The sequence below is a fragment of the Pezoporus wallicus genome, unplaced genomic scaffold (genome assembly GCF_028554395.1).
Source record: "Pezoporus wallicus isolate ANWC-B61680 ecotype Strahan unplaced genomic scaffold, APGP_CSIRO_Pwel_v1 contig_5261, whole genome shotgun sequence".
Lineage (NCBI taxonomy): Eukaryota > Metazoa > Chordata > Aves > Psittaciformes > Psittacidae > Pezoporus > Pezoporus wallicus.
The window spans coordinates 6,404,179-6,422,692 of record NW_026642423.1 but is presented as its reverse complement, the minus strand read 5'-3'; the positions used below and the strand labels follow the sequence as shown (position 1 = coordinate 6,422,692).

The following is an 18,514-nucleotide window of genomic DNA, read 5'->3' as shown; positions in this document are numbered from 1 at the left end:
CAAGTCTCTGCAGATCATGTTGTCTGGGCAAAACGCATTTTGAAAATCAGGAAGTTCAGTGGCAGAAGTTGGGTCAGAGTTGATCCACAATTTAGAGTATCAGCATTGGGTCTAAACTCTGTCAAGAGTACTTTTTGTTGCCAAATGATCAGGGTCCCTCGCCAACATTTATCCTTACAGGGCTTCTGTGATTCAGGAAAGTGCTAACAATTGCACACTAAAGATGAGAATCTAAGGCCCAGAGGGTTTAAGAGCAAGGCTGCCCTGTGAAAAGGCTGTGATGCTGAGAAGTGTGAGTTTATGGTAGATTGGAAAGGTAGCGCAGTGCAATGTTGCACCTAACTCAGCTATTCCTGCAGCAGGACTGCACTTTCTGAAGGTACCAGTCAAAAGTCTGCACAACCTCAGATGTGTCTGCACTTGACTAAGGTAGACATAGCCAAAGCTCTTCTATGGACTCACAGAAAACCTGTGTCAGAGGTGAGATCTGGACCCTTTACTGTTGTGTTTCCACTTGTAGTGGAAACAAGAAGTGCTCTCAGCCTTGAATCTCCAAAGAAGATGTAAATCTTAAAAATGCTTGGAAAGTCTGTGAGTACCATACAGTGAGACTGTGGGGCTTCAGCATGGCTGAAAAAGTTAGCTGTCATGCAGCATGGAGAGACTAACATGCAAAGAAGTTAACATTGGCCACAACCACATGGGCATAGCCAAAGGTTAAATAGTCCACCAGTTTGTCCTGTTATCAGCCAGGAATGACATGCCATTCATCCCTGACTACAGGAGTTGACTCAATACTTTCCTGAGACAAACTGACTGAGCTGAGCTGCTGCCATTTCTGATGGCTTGCATTAGTATCAGACTGCCTTACGCCAGCTTTACCCCCTACTGAGTCACGTTTGGCTGAGAAATTACCTTGCTAGTTGAGGTATTAATGAGGACGTGAGCAAGCAAAGAGCATGATAATGTTTTTTTATTATATCCAGATTGTAGGAGGGTAGCTGAAAACACTGCTGCAGTGAAACCTAGAACAACAAATACCATCCTTTCTCACTGTGATTTTTCCTATCAGACAAAAGAATTCTCTAATTAAAGCTGCATCCTCATATTGAGGTCTGGAGGGGGACAGATAGCATGGTGATGTGAGAAATAAAAGGGAGAATCAGTCTCTGAAATTAACAGAAACTTTCAAAGAAGCATTGATGTTTTTCAAAGAAGCTGCCTGACCTGCATGGCGAAGAATATGGTGAAGATGAGAAACCTGTGATTAGGCATTGCAGCTAGTTAAAGCCATAATTGGGGGTGAGCAGTTTCTTTACACAGGGAACAAAATCACACAAAAGTGTGATTTAAAGTGCAGGTTTTAACCTCTCTGACTGAGCCTGGGATAGTTCAGAGGGAGATCTTCCTCTCTGATACTCTGCCAGGTGAGGTCAGCTCAGCCTTGTTATAAGGGTGGAGGGGCGAAGCCCCACTGGGATGTCTCTGGTTCTTACCTATAGATTTGGCTTTCCTCTGCTGGTCTACAGGGAGTCTGAATTTGCAGTACCCCAAATCTGAGCTGTCCCTGACATTTACTGCTTGGGGAGGAGAGGACAGGAAAGGACAAAAGGACAATTTTAGTAATTATAGGATTCTGGGAGCTTTGGAGCCTGGTCTAAATCTTGTTGAAAGTGGATGTTTTGTTTTTGTTTTTGTTTTTTTTTTAGCTAAAATTTGTGCATTTTCTCAAGCAAAGAAATGGAATTTTAATTAACTCACAAGAGACAAATCAAATAAAATGTTATGCTGCAGCAGTGTCAGGTTGCTGGGCTGGACCAATGCACAGGAGAAACTGCAGCTGCAGAAGAGCAAAGAGGCAGCCTTGCCTCAGGTGTTGTACATGGAGACGAGGGTGAAGCAATGGCAGTCTCTGGTCTGTCATCTTTGCTGGCAGAGAAAACAGTCCTTCAAATCACCTGCAAGGCAGTACCATCTACCTCTCTGCAAATGACCTCACCAGCGTGGTAGTCTGCGCATATTTGTCCATCATCAGAGGAACCAGGCTTTTTTCTGACTCATGGCCAGTGGCCGCTCAGCCAGTGCTGTTCGAAAGGCACCCTTGGTGCAGCAAAGTTGATAGGAATCATCCTCACACAGCAAATTGCAGGCCTGACTGGAAACATAACTCATATTCCAGATAAATGAAAATTGGTGATACCCTATCACAAAAGCAGCCACCCATGAGAGGTTCACTTGCTTTAGCAACACACTGAGAATAATTAAGTTTGAAGATTGTATTTCAGAGAGTGGGGTGCAAGCTAACACAAGGTCAGGATACTTCAGCAAAAGCCTTGAGGTCTTGGACCTGATGTGTTATACAGCATCACAGGATAGGGCTGCAGAGCAGTGTCCTTTTGTGTTACTGAAAATACTCTCTTGCTCTAGTTAAACTGGTGAGATGTCGGTTTTATATGGCAGGGCTCACCACAGTGACTTGCATATCAGTTTATATCCAGATGTTTAGGTGCTAAGCCTACTGTTCTGTGCCACTGCAAAACTATAAAAACCACGTCAAAGGGAAGGGATTGGTTGGCAATAACTTAAGCTCACCAGCCAACTCTATCAGTATTTGCATACAAGTCATGCTGAACTCATCCAGAGTTTGAGAAAAGCCTGACAGAACTGAGCATGTTTATCAGCCTAAGGAGGCAGGTGGGGGGGCTGCCATGGAATATTTGAACGATAATCAGTGCAGCAAAAGAAGAGGAATTTTACAGTATTACTTACTGAAAGCACAACTAAAAATGATGGTGCCACGGTTTAAAACCAGCACATAGGAGATCAAAGGTCCCCATGCAGCTCGGGGCCATATCCAGGTGCTTTAAGTGCTTTGTGACTCTGCCAACTGGATTAGAGGGGGAGAGAAGAGCTGTCAGCCATGTTTCAAGAGAGACTTGAGGTGGCATGTGGGATAAGATGTGATGGTCTGAGAGATGGACTCGCTCTTCCAGGAAAATAGGAACAAACCCACACACAAGTTTCGAAAACCTGGCTCAGTTTCCATCTCTGAGGTTTCAGAGAAACTCATCCAGTGAAACAGGGAGGGAAATGTAACAAAGAAAAAAATAAATTGCAATTGGTCTGCTTTCTATATGTTCAAGCAATATTACAGAATACCCCCACGCCGCGTTCTGTAAGTGTGCACATATGGCTACTCTCCAGAAAACAGTGGGCATCTCAGAGCCATGGCAAACTGTCACCCTGAAGGAGGTGGGACCACATTGGAGCGAGGCTTTGCTTCTCCTGCCCTGGGGAAAGAGAAGGGCCAGAGACACCAGAGCCAGCTTGTGGCTCTCCTTGCAAGCTGATGTAAGAGGGGACATGGCTGTCAATCCAAGGGCCAATCTCCTTCCTGCATCTCCCTTCCACAGCTGCTGCCGTCCATGTAGATTTCTGAATCCTGGTATAGTCTGAGGGGTGCTTCAGCTTTGTTGTTGTCCTAAATGCTCTGTAGCTGTAAGTATCTACCTCTTTTGACTCTTCCTAGAGCTGGCCCTGAGTATAGAGTATGTAGCCTGAACAGATCTGTGCCATTAAAGCTGATGGTAGTATTCCTCCATTGACTGGAATATAGAGGATTCGATTTTCATCCTTGTTCCCACTGAGAAGTACTAAATGGGCCTTAGTGGCAACACAGAAACAGTAGCTGGGACCCTGGCTTTATTTGGAAGCTGCTTAATCAGAATGATATGCTGCTTGTATAAGGAGCCTCTTCTAAGAGAATGTTCCTCTAGCTCTGGCTGGATTTATCACTGAGAAATGTTGGTTTGGGAAAAGCAATTGCTCATACAGCATCTGCATCATATTACTGTATGCTGTTTAGTATGGTTCTCTGTTGAACATCTATTGGTTTTTAAGGAAGGATGATGTACCAGACAAGTTTTTCTTCAATAGAAACAAAATTACTGGTGAATAAGGATACAGATCATAAGGGAGATGCTGGCTCCCCACCTTTTCTCCAGCATGTTTATGCCAGGCCATTCAAGTGAATCACTGAAGTAGCCTTTGCAAACAGATTGTCATATTACACTCTGGATCAGGCATGTAATTAACTCCTTCTGAGAGCAAAGGCCAGAATCATCCTTCAGGAGCTGGATTTCTTGGAATGGTTGGCTAGTTCAGAAATGTGGACAGCCAACTGATAGGTTCAGCCACAGCTGAACCCACATAGAGGTGCTGTGCCTTAGTGTAGCATGAGATTTGGTAGCCAGGAGCCCTGGAGTCCGATGTCCATTCTATCACTGACTTGCTGTGTGCTTTGGAAGAGGTCATTTAACCTGTCTCTGCCTCATTTTCTCCATTAGTATTAGGGGAAGGGATGATACTAACCAGCTCCCAGGGAGTCATGAAGCACAGCTAAGCTGTGTTTGTCATGTAGTGTGGAAGTATAAAGTATATCTAAGGCCTTCAGGAGCAAAGATAGGAAGAGCTGACAGAAATTGCTGGCTCCTAGCCCAAGGCTCACTCCCAGGACATGGCTTCCAGGAGTGCCAGAAGGGGGCATTTGGTTTGCCACATGCATAATTCTGTGTCTTCTTTTGTATCACCCAAAGAGCCCTGTTCTGTTCATTATTTTTCTTATTATCTACACTGTGACAGTTTTGAGTCCCTCTTGCAGACCTGGCTCCAGATTGCAGCACAATCCCCACCTCAGGAGGGGAGGTGGAGAGGGAGATGCTGATCTCTTCTCCATGGTATCCAGTAGTAGGATGCATGGAAATGGTTCAAAGCTGTGCCCAGGGGAGGTTTGGACTGGACATTAGGAAGCATTATTTTACCGAGAGAACGGTCAAACACTTTAAGAGGCTTCCTAGAGAGGTGGTTGATGCCCCACGTGTTTAAGAGGTATTTGGGTAGCCCTAAATTGGTCAGTCATGGATTACGTGATTGTTGTAGGTCCCTTCCAGCTGAAATTATATATTGTATTCTATTCTCCAAGTATAGGGAATGCCTTCTCAGATCACCACCAGTGAGTCTCCAGTACCTCACCTAGGCTGTGCTGAATGCCTGTTTCAGTGCAGTACTAGCCCCCAAAGGGAGAGCAACTCTTTGCTCAGTTCTCTTCAGCTTTTCCTAAACTCTTTCTTTTTTTTTAATTTTTTTTTTTTTATAATCAAACATTATTATCAGCTTCTGTTGGCTTTCATTCTACTTGCAGGGTAAATGTCTGTGTACAAAGATAGCCTGCCCTGTAATGTGGGAGGGGCAAGCTTCTGACTCTCACTGTAAAGGTACAGGCATGAAGCAACACGTAAGCAGGTGTACATGTCTTGTGGTGATACAGACCAGCTGAGATAAAGCAGTGTATTGTTGGTCTCTGTATGTCAAAGTCCTCAGAAGTTCTGGTGGTGGTCAGCACTGGGAATCTCATGCCTCCTGATTTGCTAGCAGGGGTTGTCCTAAAGCACAGACAGGTTATCTTACTTGCTTGGCATATGCACAGGGGGACAGAGTTGTGAAACATAAATGAACCTTACTCATTTAAATAGAAAAAATATTCTGAAACTACAGTAGCCTTTCATTTACACCCATTCAGTCCACCGACTGCAGGGATGTCCCCCCTGATCCACTACAGCAGAACTGTAAAGCATGCTCTCTTTTAATTAGGAGGAAGCACCTTTTAGTCAGCACAGTGCTGACAGATGTACTGCCTGAAAAGAGGCAGTGAAAAAGAGGCCTGAACAAGTGACTGAAGCATGTTGCAACCCTTATAATTTTGGAACTCCTAAGAGGAATGGTCTCTGCTATTATTCAAGCACTCTTATTATGTGGCTTCCTGTTGGAAGGGTTTAATTTGTCTTGTAGCTCTGTTGCTCAGTGGCATCATAGACGAAGTACTTTGCCTTCCCTGTAAATTGTTTCAAGGCCAGGCAATGTGTGAACAAGTGCATGGGCAGCATGTTACAGAGTTCATCCAAGGTGCACTTGGCTATATGAAATAAACACTTAATAAGCAGCTTTGACTTGGGAATGTCATGGCCAACAGATTTAAGTAGATATATTCTTCCATCCTTTCTCGAAACACATCTCAGCTGCTCTCCTGCTGTTCTGGTACATATGCTTTGTGGTACCAGGCACGGTGAGCACTTAATCATTTTACAAGCCAGCCAAATACAAATTGTGAAGCCAATTAACAAATACTTACATTTAGAGGATTTATACTGCAGCTTGGCTGTGTTCATATGCCGACTAGCACTGAGGGCCCAGTCTGGGAAAGTAATTCAACATCTACCCGATTTCCACAAGTGTAAATGGCACTTCAGCAGAGGTTTACAAGCTGTGCCCCAACTTCAGAGGCAAGTTATTCGTCTAACCAGGGCATAGATTAATGGACCAGGAGTTCAGCTCCTGGTTGTGCTGCAGATATACTCTGTGACATCGACTGAATTGGTCAATCTGTGCTTTAAATTTCAATGGGAACAATGTCTCTTTTTTACTCTTCTGCATATATGTAGATGGCAAATTTTTCAAGACTAGGTTGTATAGAGCATGATGGTCTTACAGCAGCCAGCTTCCTATATCTGAGCTGGGGATAATATCACCCTGCAATCAGAGGTGACAGAGAGAGGAATCACAATCAGAGGTAACAGAGAGAGGAACCACTCTCTCAGGTTGTTTAAATAGGCATCTGCTGTGATTCAGTCTCCAGAGGAACCACCATCAACCCACTTTGTGTCTAAACACAACAAAAACACAGTCTTGGCTGAGACTTCAGGGCAGTACTGTTTAGCGTGGGCTTTTTCAGAAATGTGCTGATGTTCATAAATAAGAAAGTAGTGATAATAATTAGCAGTTTGAAGCAGCTTTTAATGTGTATAATACCATTTGTCCCAGAGTACTTAGGGGAGCATAGCCACTTGCTCTGGAGATGCAGCCAGCTCTGGGATGAAACAAAGCTTGTACTTTAATACCGGGAAGTTTCATAGCTTTCAGGACAAAAACTGAGTGAGAAGGTAGTCCTATCCCTCCAAGTTTGTGCACCAGCTTTTTATGCAGGAGAAGGAGTTACCAGAATAGCTGGTTGCATCAGGTGATCTCTCTTCTGGCCTACTCCAAATGGGTTTACTTGAAGAGAGGAAGGAATTAGCCAATGTTCACTTACAAGACAAAATGGGAGGGAAAAAAAAAAAAAAGAAAAATATTAAGAAGGCACCTCATCAATTCACGTAGAGATCTCAGTGTTCTGTCATATTTCTTAATCTTACTCTTTCAGCTGCTTTAAGTTATAGTTCAGCAAGGTATTAAACAGACATAACTTCGAACACAAGCAGAAAAAAGGTCACAAATGGGGCAATTTAAGGTACAATAAACCATGCCCATCCTTCAGAAACCTTACTCATTTTGGGGCTGAAATTGCAGTTAAAATGCAGTTCATAAAAATGGCACTGTCTTATTCAGCAGATCTTTCCCCTTGGCCTTTTACTCTCGGTATAGCTTTGCAGAAGAAGTATGGCTAAAAGAGCATGTTATTAATTAAGGATTAGTCAGTTCTAGCTGAGCAGGTCAACTGGAGTCTGGAGGTGCCTCTGATAGCCTGGTCGGCCTGCCAGTGTTGATATTACTCCTGAAGAGATATGAGAAGGATCAAACAAAAAAGAATTGCCGGTGGCTGTGCACACATTAGGTGAGGCAATCTGATAAAAAATGTAGGGAAGCTCTATTTTCTGTAAGAAACCACAAGGTAAGACTTAGCTGGGGTTAGCATGATGCCTTTGGAAGATAATTGTGCTTTTCACATTTTAGTACTACATTCCTGCTTGGTTTAGGTCTCAGCCACGGGAATGGCTTTGTCCAGGTGCTACACAGCAGTCACTAGGAGGACAGAGACTGGCTTTATTTAAATGGACACTACTCCTGTCTGCATCTGTTTTGGCTGAGTGCAACAAAAATTGTGTCCTTTGGATACATCTGTTCCATTAAGGATATTTAATTGAATTTGCTCTGCAGTGCTATCAGGGGAAAAAAAAACAAACCACCCTAATATTAAAATTTATTACTCAGTCAAACTGTCCAGCTTTTTACCAGACTAAAACAAGGAGCTCAAATCTGCATTAAAAGACTTCTAAAATCAATGCATTTAAATAGCATGCTTAACAGCAGGATAGCAAATTCAAGTCCCTAGTTATGAGACCTTTCTCCTTAGGGTGTTGTAAGATTGGAGACCAGTGGCATGCTTAACTTCTCCAGGAGAAGGCTTATTCCATGATGTCTTGTGTCCTGGAGTTGCATTAATGTTTTGGTGAGAGTAGCATGTGCTTTTGAAAGGGAGCTGTCAGATCAGCCACTGGCTGAGAATTTATCTGTTTTGAAATTTTAGCTGTGTGTTAGCTTAGTGTCTCTGGTCTGTGCCTGCATCTGCAGGACATAATATTTAAGTCTGTAACCAGTGCTGAAGAGTTAATAACAAATTATTTGGGAAAGCATGCAGCCCTTTGACACATTGTACAGTAGAACTGCTGGATCTCCAGCGATAGGACTAGGAGAGAAGAAGATAGAGGTTGTGTGTGTGTGTACTTCTCTGCATACTTACATGACAAATAATAATTACTGATACATTTTGTTGAGATATTGCTAATGGGTCTTATTCTTCTCTGGGTAACAGAATAGGATGGTGCAAATCAGAGCTACAGCAACTGAAGATTCGGTACCAGGAGTTTGACTTCCTAAGTTCCTCATCATACTTGTCCTCATCCTTTATTGACAGTCAGCAGCAGTTGAGACCTTTTGATTTATTCATAAATTGGGTCAAAGTATACATGCAATTCTGATTATGACTTAGGTGAGGTGATATACAAGTGAGAGAACAGAAGAAGGAAAAACTGCCCATGCCTTGCAGCACTGTCACCCAATATGACTGTCTTGTATGTTGAAGTTTGAATTACTTTCTTTGCTTCGGCAGAGTGTGCTACTGGCTACAGACCCTAAACAAGACTATCCGGAAGAGTCTTTAGGACCTTTTCCTCAGTATAGAAGCTTTTCATTGATTTCTCTGACTTCAGTGACCTAAGACTGGAACTTGGCTTTTTTACCAGGTATCAGAACGTCTGTATACTGGCACTTTTACAGCAGATAAAGCTGTATCATCAAAGCTGCACTTTCTACAATTTAAATAGAGCTACCTCCAAAAACATGGCTCACCTGGTATAATATAAAAGTGTCTTCTCTGGGAGATTGTGGTGACAGGGATGTTGGAAAAGGATTGCAGCTCTTTAAACCCCTGACAGATGGGATGAAAGGTATGAAGTTAGCCGTGGACAAAACCCTCAAGTACACAAACAATTCCGTATGGCTTAATAAATCAGTTTATTCCTGGTAACTGCATTGTCTTAGCAAGCAAAAATGTGAAATAAATCCTGTTAACTAAGGCTTATCCATAGATGTTTATACAAATGTGTGTTCCCTCCTATTTGTGATGTGATATGAACACGCAGGAGAAGGGTTGCAGGGGCTCAGTGGATGTGTTGTATCTCATGCTACAGTGAATTCTGTCAGGAATTCCCTTGCTTTGCCTGTGGAGATGCAATGACAGGAGCATTGGGAGTATCTGCAGTCACTGCCTTGATTTCCCTGCTGGTTTTCTGTGCAGAGAGAAGTATCTGTCCTCTTCTCCAACTTTTTCATAAAGTTCTCAATGGGAGTAGCCACAAGGACAGGCTTGGAAGGAATGTACTACAGGAGTCAGCTTTGCTCCAGCTGGCTTCTGTCCAACTCCAGTTTTCTCAGAATGCAGAGGAGAACATGAGTGCTGCCCATACAGGACTTCATCTAAAGTCTGACCTTTGAGGGTTTGGAAATAGGCCCTGTGTCACTGGGATATCATTGTGGTTCTTTGTTATGGATTCTGGAATGTTTTATTCCAGACCTGCTCCAAGCTTTATTACAAGGTTCATTAAGACACTGATGAACAAGGAGAATATAACTATTTTGCATTCTGTGGAGAGGAGCACAAGAAAGTCTTGTTGTTTGTAGAAATGAATGACCAGAAACTATTACTTGCTTTTATAACTTTTCCCATCCTTCTTCAGTAGCCTAACAGTTTGTAATTTTTCTGCTTGTTCACGCAGGAACTACCTCTTCAGACTTAGCCTACACAACATTTCTCTTATTCAGGTATGTTCACATTTTACTCTCTTGTTTTATTTGACTTGCTAATGACTGTTCTGTGATATTTGATGTACATTTTCAGAGGGCTGCATACTGTAAATTTACCCAGAGTGGTGGAGCAAGGAGAAGACGAAGTCAGAACCAGATGCTTACTCCTGCTTCAATGATAATTCTGGGGGAAGGGCTCTTCTACACTTCCCCATTTGGACAGCACTCTCAGCTCTTGATTCATGAGTGTTTGGGTGGTAACAGGATCTGCCAAAAAATCTGGCATCTTAAGGAACAAAGCATGTAGTGTGACTGATACAGGCTTAAGCACAACAATCAGTAGAAATTCTAGGCGTTCATTAGAGAGATCAGTAACATGTAGGAGAAGCTTTTACTATTCTTGTCCATCCTCATTTTTAGCTGTTGTTGACCTTTGTGAACACAGAATGCTGAGGAGCTGTGTTTTCTGAGCACATTACTAAAAACAAGGTTGGACTTGCTAGCATTCCAGAGACAAAATGGGTTAAAAAATGTATGTTACCTCTGGCAGAATGGAGGCAAAGCAGCTAAGGTGTGAAAATTGCTTGCAAATACCCAGCAATATTAGGACTCTCCTCCCACAGCACTGAACCTTGAATTGAAAGATGCAGCAGAAATTGTTAGTGAAAACCCCAGCTGCTTATCTTTAAATAAATACTTGTGCTCTGGGATATTTACATCTTTTCAGCTGCTAGAGCACCAAAGATGTATTTAGCACATTTCAGAAAGACTGAAGGGCCTTCCTTCTGTACCTGACCATGCAAGTAAACCATCATAGTAGTATTGCCAGCCATTCCAATGTGCACAAGCTTTTTGCTGTTAGTAAGAATTACAAGTATGGCTGGAAAGAAGCAAAGATGTTTAATGGTTGTAAAATGCATTGAATCTTCCTTTAAAAGGAAAACAAAGTCCAAAGTTACAAATGACAACAATAAAGGGTTAGAGAAGCTGATACTCCCATTTGGCAATAGTTTCCCTTTGCAGAACCATATTAGTATGGCTGGAATGCTTCCAGTGAGCACACGGGAGAGGGAAGTCTCTGCAGTTATGTGAGGTGTCATACCTTCTGGAATGTCTGTTATCACACTGCCTGACACAGCCTCTTGTGCTTGTCAGACAAGGGATCCCCTTCCATGAATCCCAGCTATAATCTCCCTTATACACTTCTGAAGTCAGGCTTGGCTTGGGCCCTTTCAGCGCATGAGTTTCCTTTCCTACACTGCAAAACATGGGAAGTCTCCTTCTATAGCACTGGAGGATGCTGTGAGATCTCCGGCTAACATAATAAGCTGTTTGCTTCTACTTTCTGGATGTATCCGGTCACTTTGCCAAGACTTTTTGCATGACAAAGAAAGCATGGAATTATGTTGACACACGTGTTGGGAATGATGGAAGCGATTGTTTCCCAACCTAATGGTTGCCTAAGTAGCTGCTTGGCTTCTCTCCATAAAGCACATGATGTGGCTTAAAGGGACTCCCTCCCACCTGCCATTCGCTGTATATCATTTTAAGGATCAGATCTGAAAGCAAGACAAGAAATGCAAAGAATTTGCCGCTAGTTCTGTAGGGGGTGAGAGTGCAGTTTAAAAGGAATGACAACGCTAATTCGGGTTGTTTTTGTATCTCCCCTTTGCTGGTAAATAAAATACAGTGTGGATGTTGTCAGGCCTGATTTGGGGATAGTTTTTCATCTTGAAGTTGTAGTCTGATTTATTTCTGCTGATAGGACTTACTCTTCAGGTTGCAAAATCAATCAAAATGAGCAAAATTTATCAACTTCAAGGTTCATTTTGTGAAACTGTGAAGAATATCCTGAAAATATGTTTTAGAAGTCTTCAATTCCAGAAGCTGAAATGATGGGTACTCCTGAATCTGTGTTGGACTGCCATTAGTATAAGCGTAATTTTGTAATCTCCACAGCAAAGAACATTCTGCAGTATCATGTAGTCACTCCATGTAGTTTCAATAGGAAGTTATTGTCTTGGAATAGCAGCAGACTAAAAGACAAAATCTAGTGCATTATATGGGCAAGTTATTGGATAAGAGTTGTGTAAAATGATCGCATTACCTTTTAGAACAGTTGAGATTTCAGGGGAGGGGAAGTAGAGAGAGATTTTAGGATGTGGACCATGTTATAAAGGGCTCATTTCTTTTCCATTTTAGCACTCAACTGCTCTACCATGTACTGAAGTTTCATCCTCACTTTGAATTTTCTGTTGGTTCCACTGAGGTTGTTTCTCCAAGAGTGTAGCATTGAGCTTTTACATGAGAACTAGTGAGTGGAGTGGAGCAGACGCTGAAGCAGAACAAACTTTTCTTCTGTGCAGAACAAAATGTCCCAGCTTCTCCGAGATTTTCCTCCTCCCTCTTTGTTTCTTAAATGTGTTTCAGAAATTCCATTTGGGGACCTGAGAATCCTTTCACCAAATGAGTTCTAGTTGCATGAGAAACTTTGGTGGTGGTTAACTTTTTCTGTGAGAAACATTTTGGCCTGAATGTCAATATCCAGAAGGAAATTGAAGGCAAGGTATTTTGGGATTGCTTGTGATTTTGTCTGCTTGTCTTTCTTGCCAGAATTGTTAAAGAATTTTTGAAAATCAACATCTTGAGATGCCCCATGTGGGGTATACAAAAGCACCTGTTAATTTTGGAAACTTTGGCATGTAGCATTCAAGTTCTTGCAGCAGTCAAGGAACAGTTTTAAAATGAATACTGTTCCCTAAATCTCTTAGTATCTCTTAAACAAAATCCCTGCAACGTGTTTCATCTCCATCTCTAACTGGTTGTCAGTTGCAAGCTCTAAGTATTAGCCATTTTATAGAACACATTTTAAAACCGATGTGCACTTGGAGCACATGCTGTGTAATTTATGCATGGGTCTGAAACAAGGTTAGCTCCTAATCTGCAGCTTTCACAGTGAGGCCATAGAAAAGTCAGTTTTATGCAGGAGTTTGTAATTAACAGAGTAGGTGGAAGGGTCATTTAAAGAATATAAGCCTTTGAGCAAATTTTAAAAAATGCATGATGCTGATTAGGACTTCTTTAGTAAGGAATGCTATTCTCTGGTGTGCAGTAAAAGCAGGCTTCTTGGCAGGCGTTTCATAAATCCCAGTGCAGTGCCTACCCCCTGTTCACCCTGATTTTACCTGAACTTAGAGTTCTCGAATGAACTGAGTGGGAAATGATTTTCCAACCTTTTTGAGGTGCCAAGACTTCCATGAGATGGAAACAAGACTTTTTTTTGATGTTTTTGTAAAATCTGAAAGAGGAGATAGAGTCATGGTTACTTGGGATGCAAATATTCTGGGTCAAGTTATTTTCTGAAGCATCAAGAGAGAGGATTTGAATGTGCATTTCTCTCATCTCAAATAATTGACTTTCTTTGTTTGGGGCATCTTTTTTCCTTTTCCTTCCTTTGTGTTTCTGACCAAAAATTTCTGTCTGTATCCAAGGTTTCCTTCTGAATGCTCATCCAAGAAGTTTAGTAGAAACTGTTAGAATTTAATAAAATGTTTCTATTTCAATTATTTGTTTTAATGGAAGATTTTTTGTGAAAAAGTTTCTAACTAGCCCTGTGTATGCGGATCAGTTATTATCAGGTTAATAGTATTAAAAATACTTCAAGAGTCTGCATGTATTCCCTTTCTTAAGAACATACTGTATTTTAACAGAATATGAAATAATGAATGGGTGCAGGTATTGCAAAACTAGTCAGAAGACGTAAGTTATTTCATCTGCTAAGAAAGACAAAAATCTTTGAGATTAAAATATGCTTTAATTAACAATCTAATATTTTTCTCGAGGACAAGAAAAAAGTGAGGACCAACTTCAGAGACAGGAGAGTTCCCCCACAGTCATAACCCTGAATTTGGTAGGATTGCCTGTGGGGTTACATGCTGTCCAGTACCACCTGGGCTGCCAGAATCTAGATCTCCCATTACAACTGCCCCACTGCAAAATGCTACAAAAGACATAACTTTGTTTTCTTTTGCTCCAGACTTATAAATAAGAATACCTACATTCATGTGGGCACTTTGGAGAGTATTACTTGGTCACTAGGGCAAAACATGATGAACTTCTCAGTCCCACTGGAGGCGTAAGACTTAAATCCAAGCTTAAAGTCAGTAACCTGCTTAGGCAGCATCAGCTTTTAAGGATTGATCTGAAGTTAATTGAAATAATTTTCTTTCTGCTGATGTTTTTTGAGGTTTTGGAATGGGCATTTTTTTTCAGACCTGAAACAGGGATAAAACACTTCCGTATGGTCCTGTAGCAGATGAACAGTAGCTACGCATCCAGTACGTTTCCAGTAAGGATGGTTTCACCCCAAATATTCTTCCCTCCATCTAAGGAGCAGAAACATCCCTGCTACAGAGAAGCAGCTCTTAAACTGCACAGCTGCTCCTGAAGACACACCTACCTCCCTGCTGCTCCCTGGAGGGATCTTTATGTCTGTGGCATAATCACTAGTAAATCAACAGTATGCACCAACAAAGTACAGTTAATAATAATAAAACTTGCCTGTCAGTCCTCAGTATGTGACATAGCAACAAATGGGGCAGGTTTCATATTTTGCACTGTGAATCAAACAGAGCATTAAATACATTATTTTCTACTTATTTAGGGCTCAGTAGTGTCACATTTACGTATACTGATGAGAAACATGCTCTGCAAGTGTGTAGAAGTGTGAGGAGTGGTGGCAGAGTTTAACTTGGTTTTTCTCTGTGTAGTTGAATAAAATATGATAAACAAACCCAATGGGAAGTAGCGAGTAATATAGTTTACAGTACAAATTCTCAATCAAGTAATCTTTCCTGGTGAAAGTACTTCACTGGGAAAATTTAAGGATTCAGAATATGTTCACAAAGCCCTGGTGCTCATCAGAGAATTTGCAAATAATAGATAAATCTTAACATCCCCCAGAGATGCTGGATAGGTACCAGATGGGGCTTGAAGGGCTTGAACTTGTACTGCTGGTTCTGCCCGTGTGCTCCTGAGGGAAAGTTAATCTGCCCAGTTTATCTGCCTGGTCTTTGCTTGCATACGAAATAGGAATATAGCACTTCCTTATAAAATGTTGTGGGGTTTTTGTCAGCAAAAAAGATAAAAGTATTGTCTTTCAGAGTTACTTGCAGAAACATTCTTGAGCCAGAGTCATACCCAGTTTTCAAAATATCCTTTCAAAAATCATGAGGAAACTAGGCATCTATATGCAGCACAAACCTATGAGTGCTCAGAAGCTGGCCCCACTTTGCTGAAGATATTTATTTCTTCAATCTATTTGGAGTGTCAAGATTATTATCCAATTTAAAATCCAGTTTGGGAAGTAATTTTGGGAAAGAGTGAGAATACGTTGCGTATCTTTATGTACCACTGAGCCGCCTAGCAGGAACTCCATTTTGAAATGTTCAGGAATAAGCTTCACTTTCCAGAAGTCATTTTCTTAAAGAAGTTTATTATTTGTTTCTTGCAGATTTGCAGATACAACTTTGAATTATATGGCACATATTTCTAGATAAAACATTTATTTCTTTATTTTTAGGCCAATGCAGTTCCCTCATTTAAAAACATAATCAAAACCTCTACTAGAGCAGATGCAGTCTTTAATATGTAGCTCATAGCTGAGTTCTGATTGTGACATATTTTATCAGTATGCTACAGTTTTTATTAACAGATTAACATATAAATCTATTGATAAATCACCTTTCAAAGCTACACCTAAAACCTCTCACTCTCAGTCTAGAGGTTTAAAGCTATTCCATAATAAAGCTTATATTGGCTGAACAAACTTTCCGGCAAATTCAGCTTTTTATTCGTATGGTTTCAGATTCCCAAATAAAATCTACTCCCTGAAATCACTCTTCCTTAAAATGACTGATCAGGAGCTAGACTGCCGCTTTCAGGTTCAGGTCTCCCGTCCCGTGATCTATCTAAGAGAGAAATTCGTACCTGGAGTGGGAGTTGGGGAAGAAAACCAGGCATGTCAGACTGGAGGTGACCATGTATGAAGGCCATACTTCATCCTCCATGGACACACTTCACCACTTCCTTGCTAGGGGGAACTGTACTCTTTAATAGGCTCCAGCATATTCTGGTGGAAACCAACCTTGTGCTGATGTTACCCATCAGCTGAAATTCAGAGAGCAGAGAAAGCAAATCTCTTCTTGCATAGCGTCGAGTGATGTCTGAACATGACATCCCCTTTGTCTGGGAGAACACAACTTAGGCGTCCATTTAGAGCCAGCAAAGATTTTAATCCCAGGTTTAGCTTTAAATAAATGCCTATTTTCCTTTGAGAACTGCCTGATTTAAGAAAATGCTGCACGATCTACTGAGTAAGAATACATTTCAGTATGTGCATTCACATATTGAAATTTGCTAAACTGGCTCAGAGTACACTGCCTACTTGTGATCAGTGTAGTTGCCCTCTAAAGTGAGCATTTGGGTACGGTATAAAAAGTTCTTATATATGTATGTATGCATGCAAGCATGCACAGAAGGATCATATGCATGGGGTTGTACAGCCTGTGAAGGAGCTATATCTGTTTGGATTCATACTTGGCATTAAGCAGGGCAGCCTTCTTGGAGTCAGTGAAGGCCACAGAACTGATTTACATCTGGAGGGGAACTACCTTGTTATGCTTACATGCTAAAGTGAGGTTTGCATGATGACTGTCAGCTATGGATTGCCAGCCTGCTTTCCTCAGTAATTTGTTCATTGTCATTCCCTCTTTCCCTGCCTCAACTCACATAAAAGCAAAAATTACTACAGGGGTTTTGGTCTTTGTCAGCAAACATTATGAGCAGGATTCAGAAACTGAGAATTTAATTAGCTGCTGAAGTCACTTACTGATAACAGTAGCATATTGGGCTCTTTATTTGATAAAACCCTGTCAGGCATTTTATGTGTAGGGAATGAAGACGAATGTTCTTATTCCTTGCAAGTTATAGTCAGGGCCATTAAACACCTTCAGAAAGGAGAGGGGGAAAAGTGAAAAAAAAAATAATCCCTTGGACTTCTCATTTTTTTGTCACCAATGTTGTTTCTTTATCTTTGTGAAATGTAGTTTGGTTTGCCCTGCTTTAGCCCTTTGTCGACTTGCTTCTCATTCCACTAGCTCCAAAAGGCTCTCAGGGATCTGCATGTGCTTACGCCCTGGCTGTCCTCTGCCCTGACGCATGCATTCATCTGTGGCTGCTGTCAACAAATTCAGCTCTGCAGATATTCCTGAGAGGCAAATCAGCCTCTTGTTGTAGGCCACACCTTAGCTAAACTGACATTTTTATAAACTGAGATTTATATAAAAATCTGCTGCTTTTTTTATTATTATTACTTTAGGAAAATGGGATATTTTTAGACATGGGAGAGGTCTCTAGTTGCAAATGCTGCCTTACCACAAGGCACAGAAAGCGTTTCTTAGTTGCTTCTGTCCCAGTTAAGAAGCTCTGGTGCAATCATTAGTGAAGGCTCTAAAATAGGATGAGTTTTATGCAGCACCTTTGCTAAGAGTAGTCAATGTGGCAACAGCAACTTACTGAATTTCACATGCCAAGCAGGGCTCGTGCAGCCAGCTTCTGCTTCGTGCTCTCCTGGAAAGATACCTGCCACAGTCTGTCCTGTGTTCAGCAAGCCCAAGTTTGTGGAGGTGGTGAGCTGTCTAATCAGTGGAGCCTGGGGAGAGGTCCTGGCACCCTGCTGCAACCAGTGCTGCAGTTTGCCACCTCTTGGGGCTGTGCACTCAGTGAAGTGCCTTTCCTACCTGTGACCCAGCACCCTGACCTGTCCCTGGCATGGGAGCTGAGCTACACGTGCTGGGAAGTCAGAAGCAGGAGAAGAAAACACAAAGGACTGCATCTTACAAGATGAGCAACGGAGTATCTGCGCTAATTATTACCAAAAAAAAAAAAAAAAAAAGGAGCAGTTTGGGGTTTGAGGATTTTTTTTTTAAGCCTGAAAATACAGAGAAATATCTACATTTTATTCTCAAAGCAGGGTTTAAGAGACATCTAAATGATTCATGTCCCTTGCACTGGCTTTCTGCACAGGATTAAGTTTGACCTCGGTAGCATCCAGTCATTTATGAGGAAAGCCTTAAAAAATCACCATTTATTGATTTGCATCTCTCTAAAAGGGCCCATGAATGACCTCATGTTTCCTTTAAACCAACTATTGAGCTCTTAGGAAAAAGGAATTGTTCTGTTGTAAATCCATATCATGTCTGTGCATGTGTTTTTCCCTAGATAAATAACCCTGCTTTTCTCTGTTAGTAACAGTCTAACTGATGTGTGTTTTACAGCTTCTTTTAAATGCAACAGTTTTGAATGACTAATACAAGGGGAT

At 41.5% G+C, this 18,514-nt stretch overlaps 1 protein-coding gene across 6 annotated transcripts in view; it reads left to right on the top strand.

The window, feature by feature from the left end:
* Positions 1-18,514, top strand: part of SEMA5B (semaphorin 5B) — a 276,452-nt gene that overhangs the window by 156,407 nt on the left and 101,531 nt on the right. For all 6 annotated transcript variants that reach the window (XR_008975021.1, XM_057430051.1, XM_057430048.1 and 3 more), the window contains one exon: positions 10,107-10,152. Coding sequence is in view for 5 of the 6 variants with exons in the window: in XM_057430051.1 (XP_057286034.1) it covers positions 10,107-10,152 (46 nt within the window). In the remaining variant the exon portion in view is untranslated. The remainder of the gene's footprint in view (positions 1-10,106; positions 10,153-18,514) is intronic.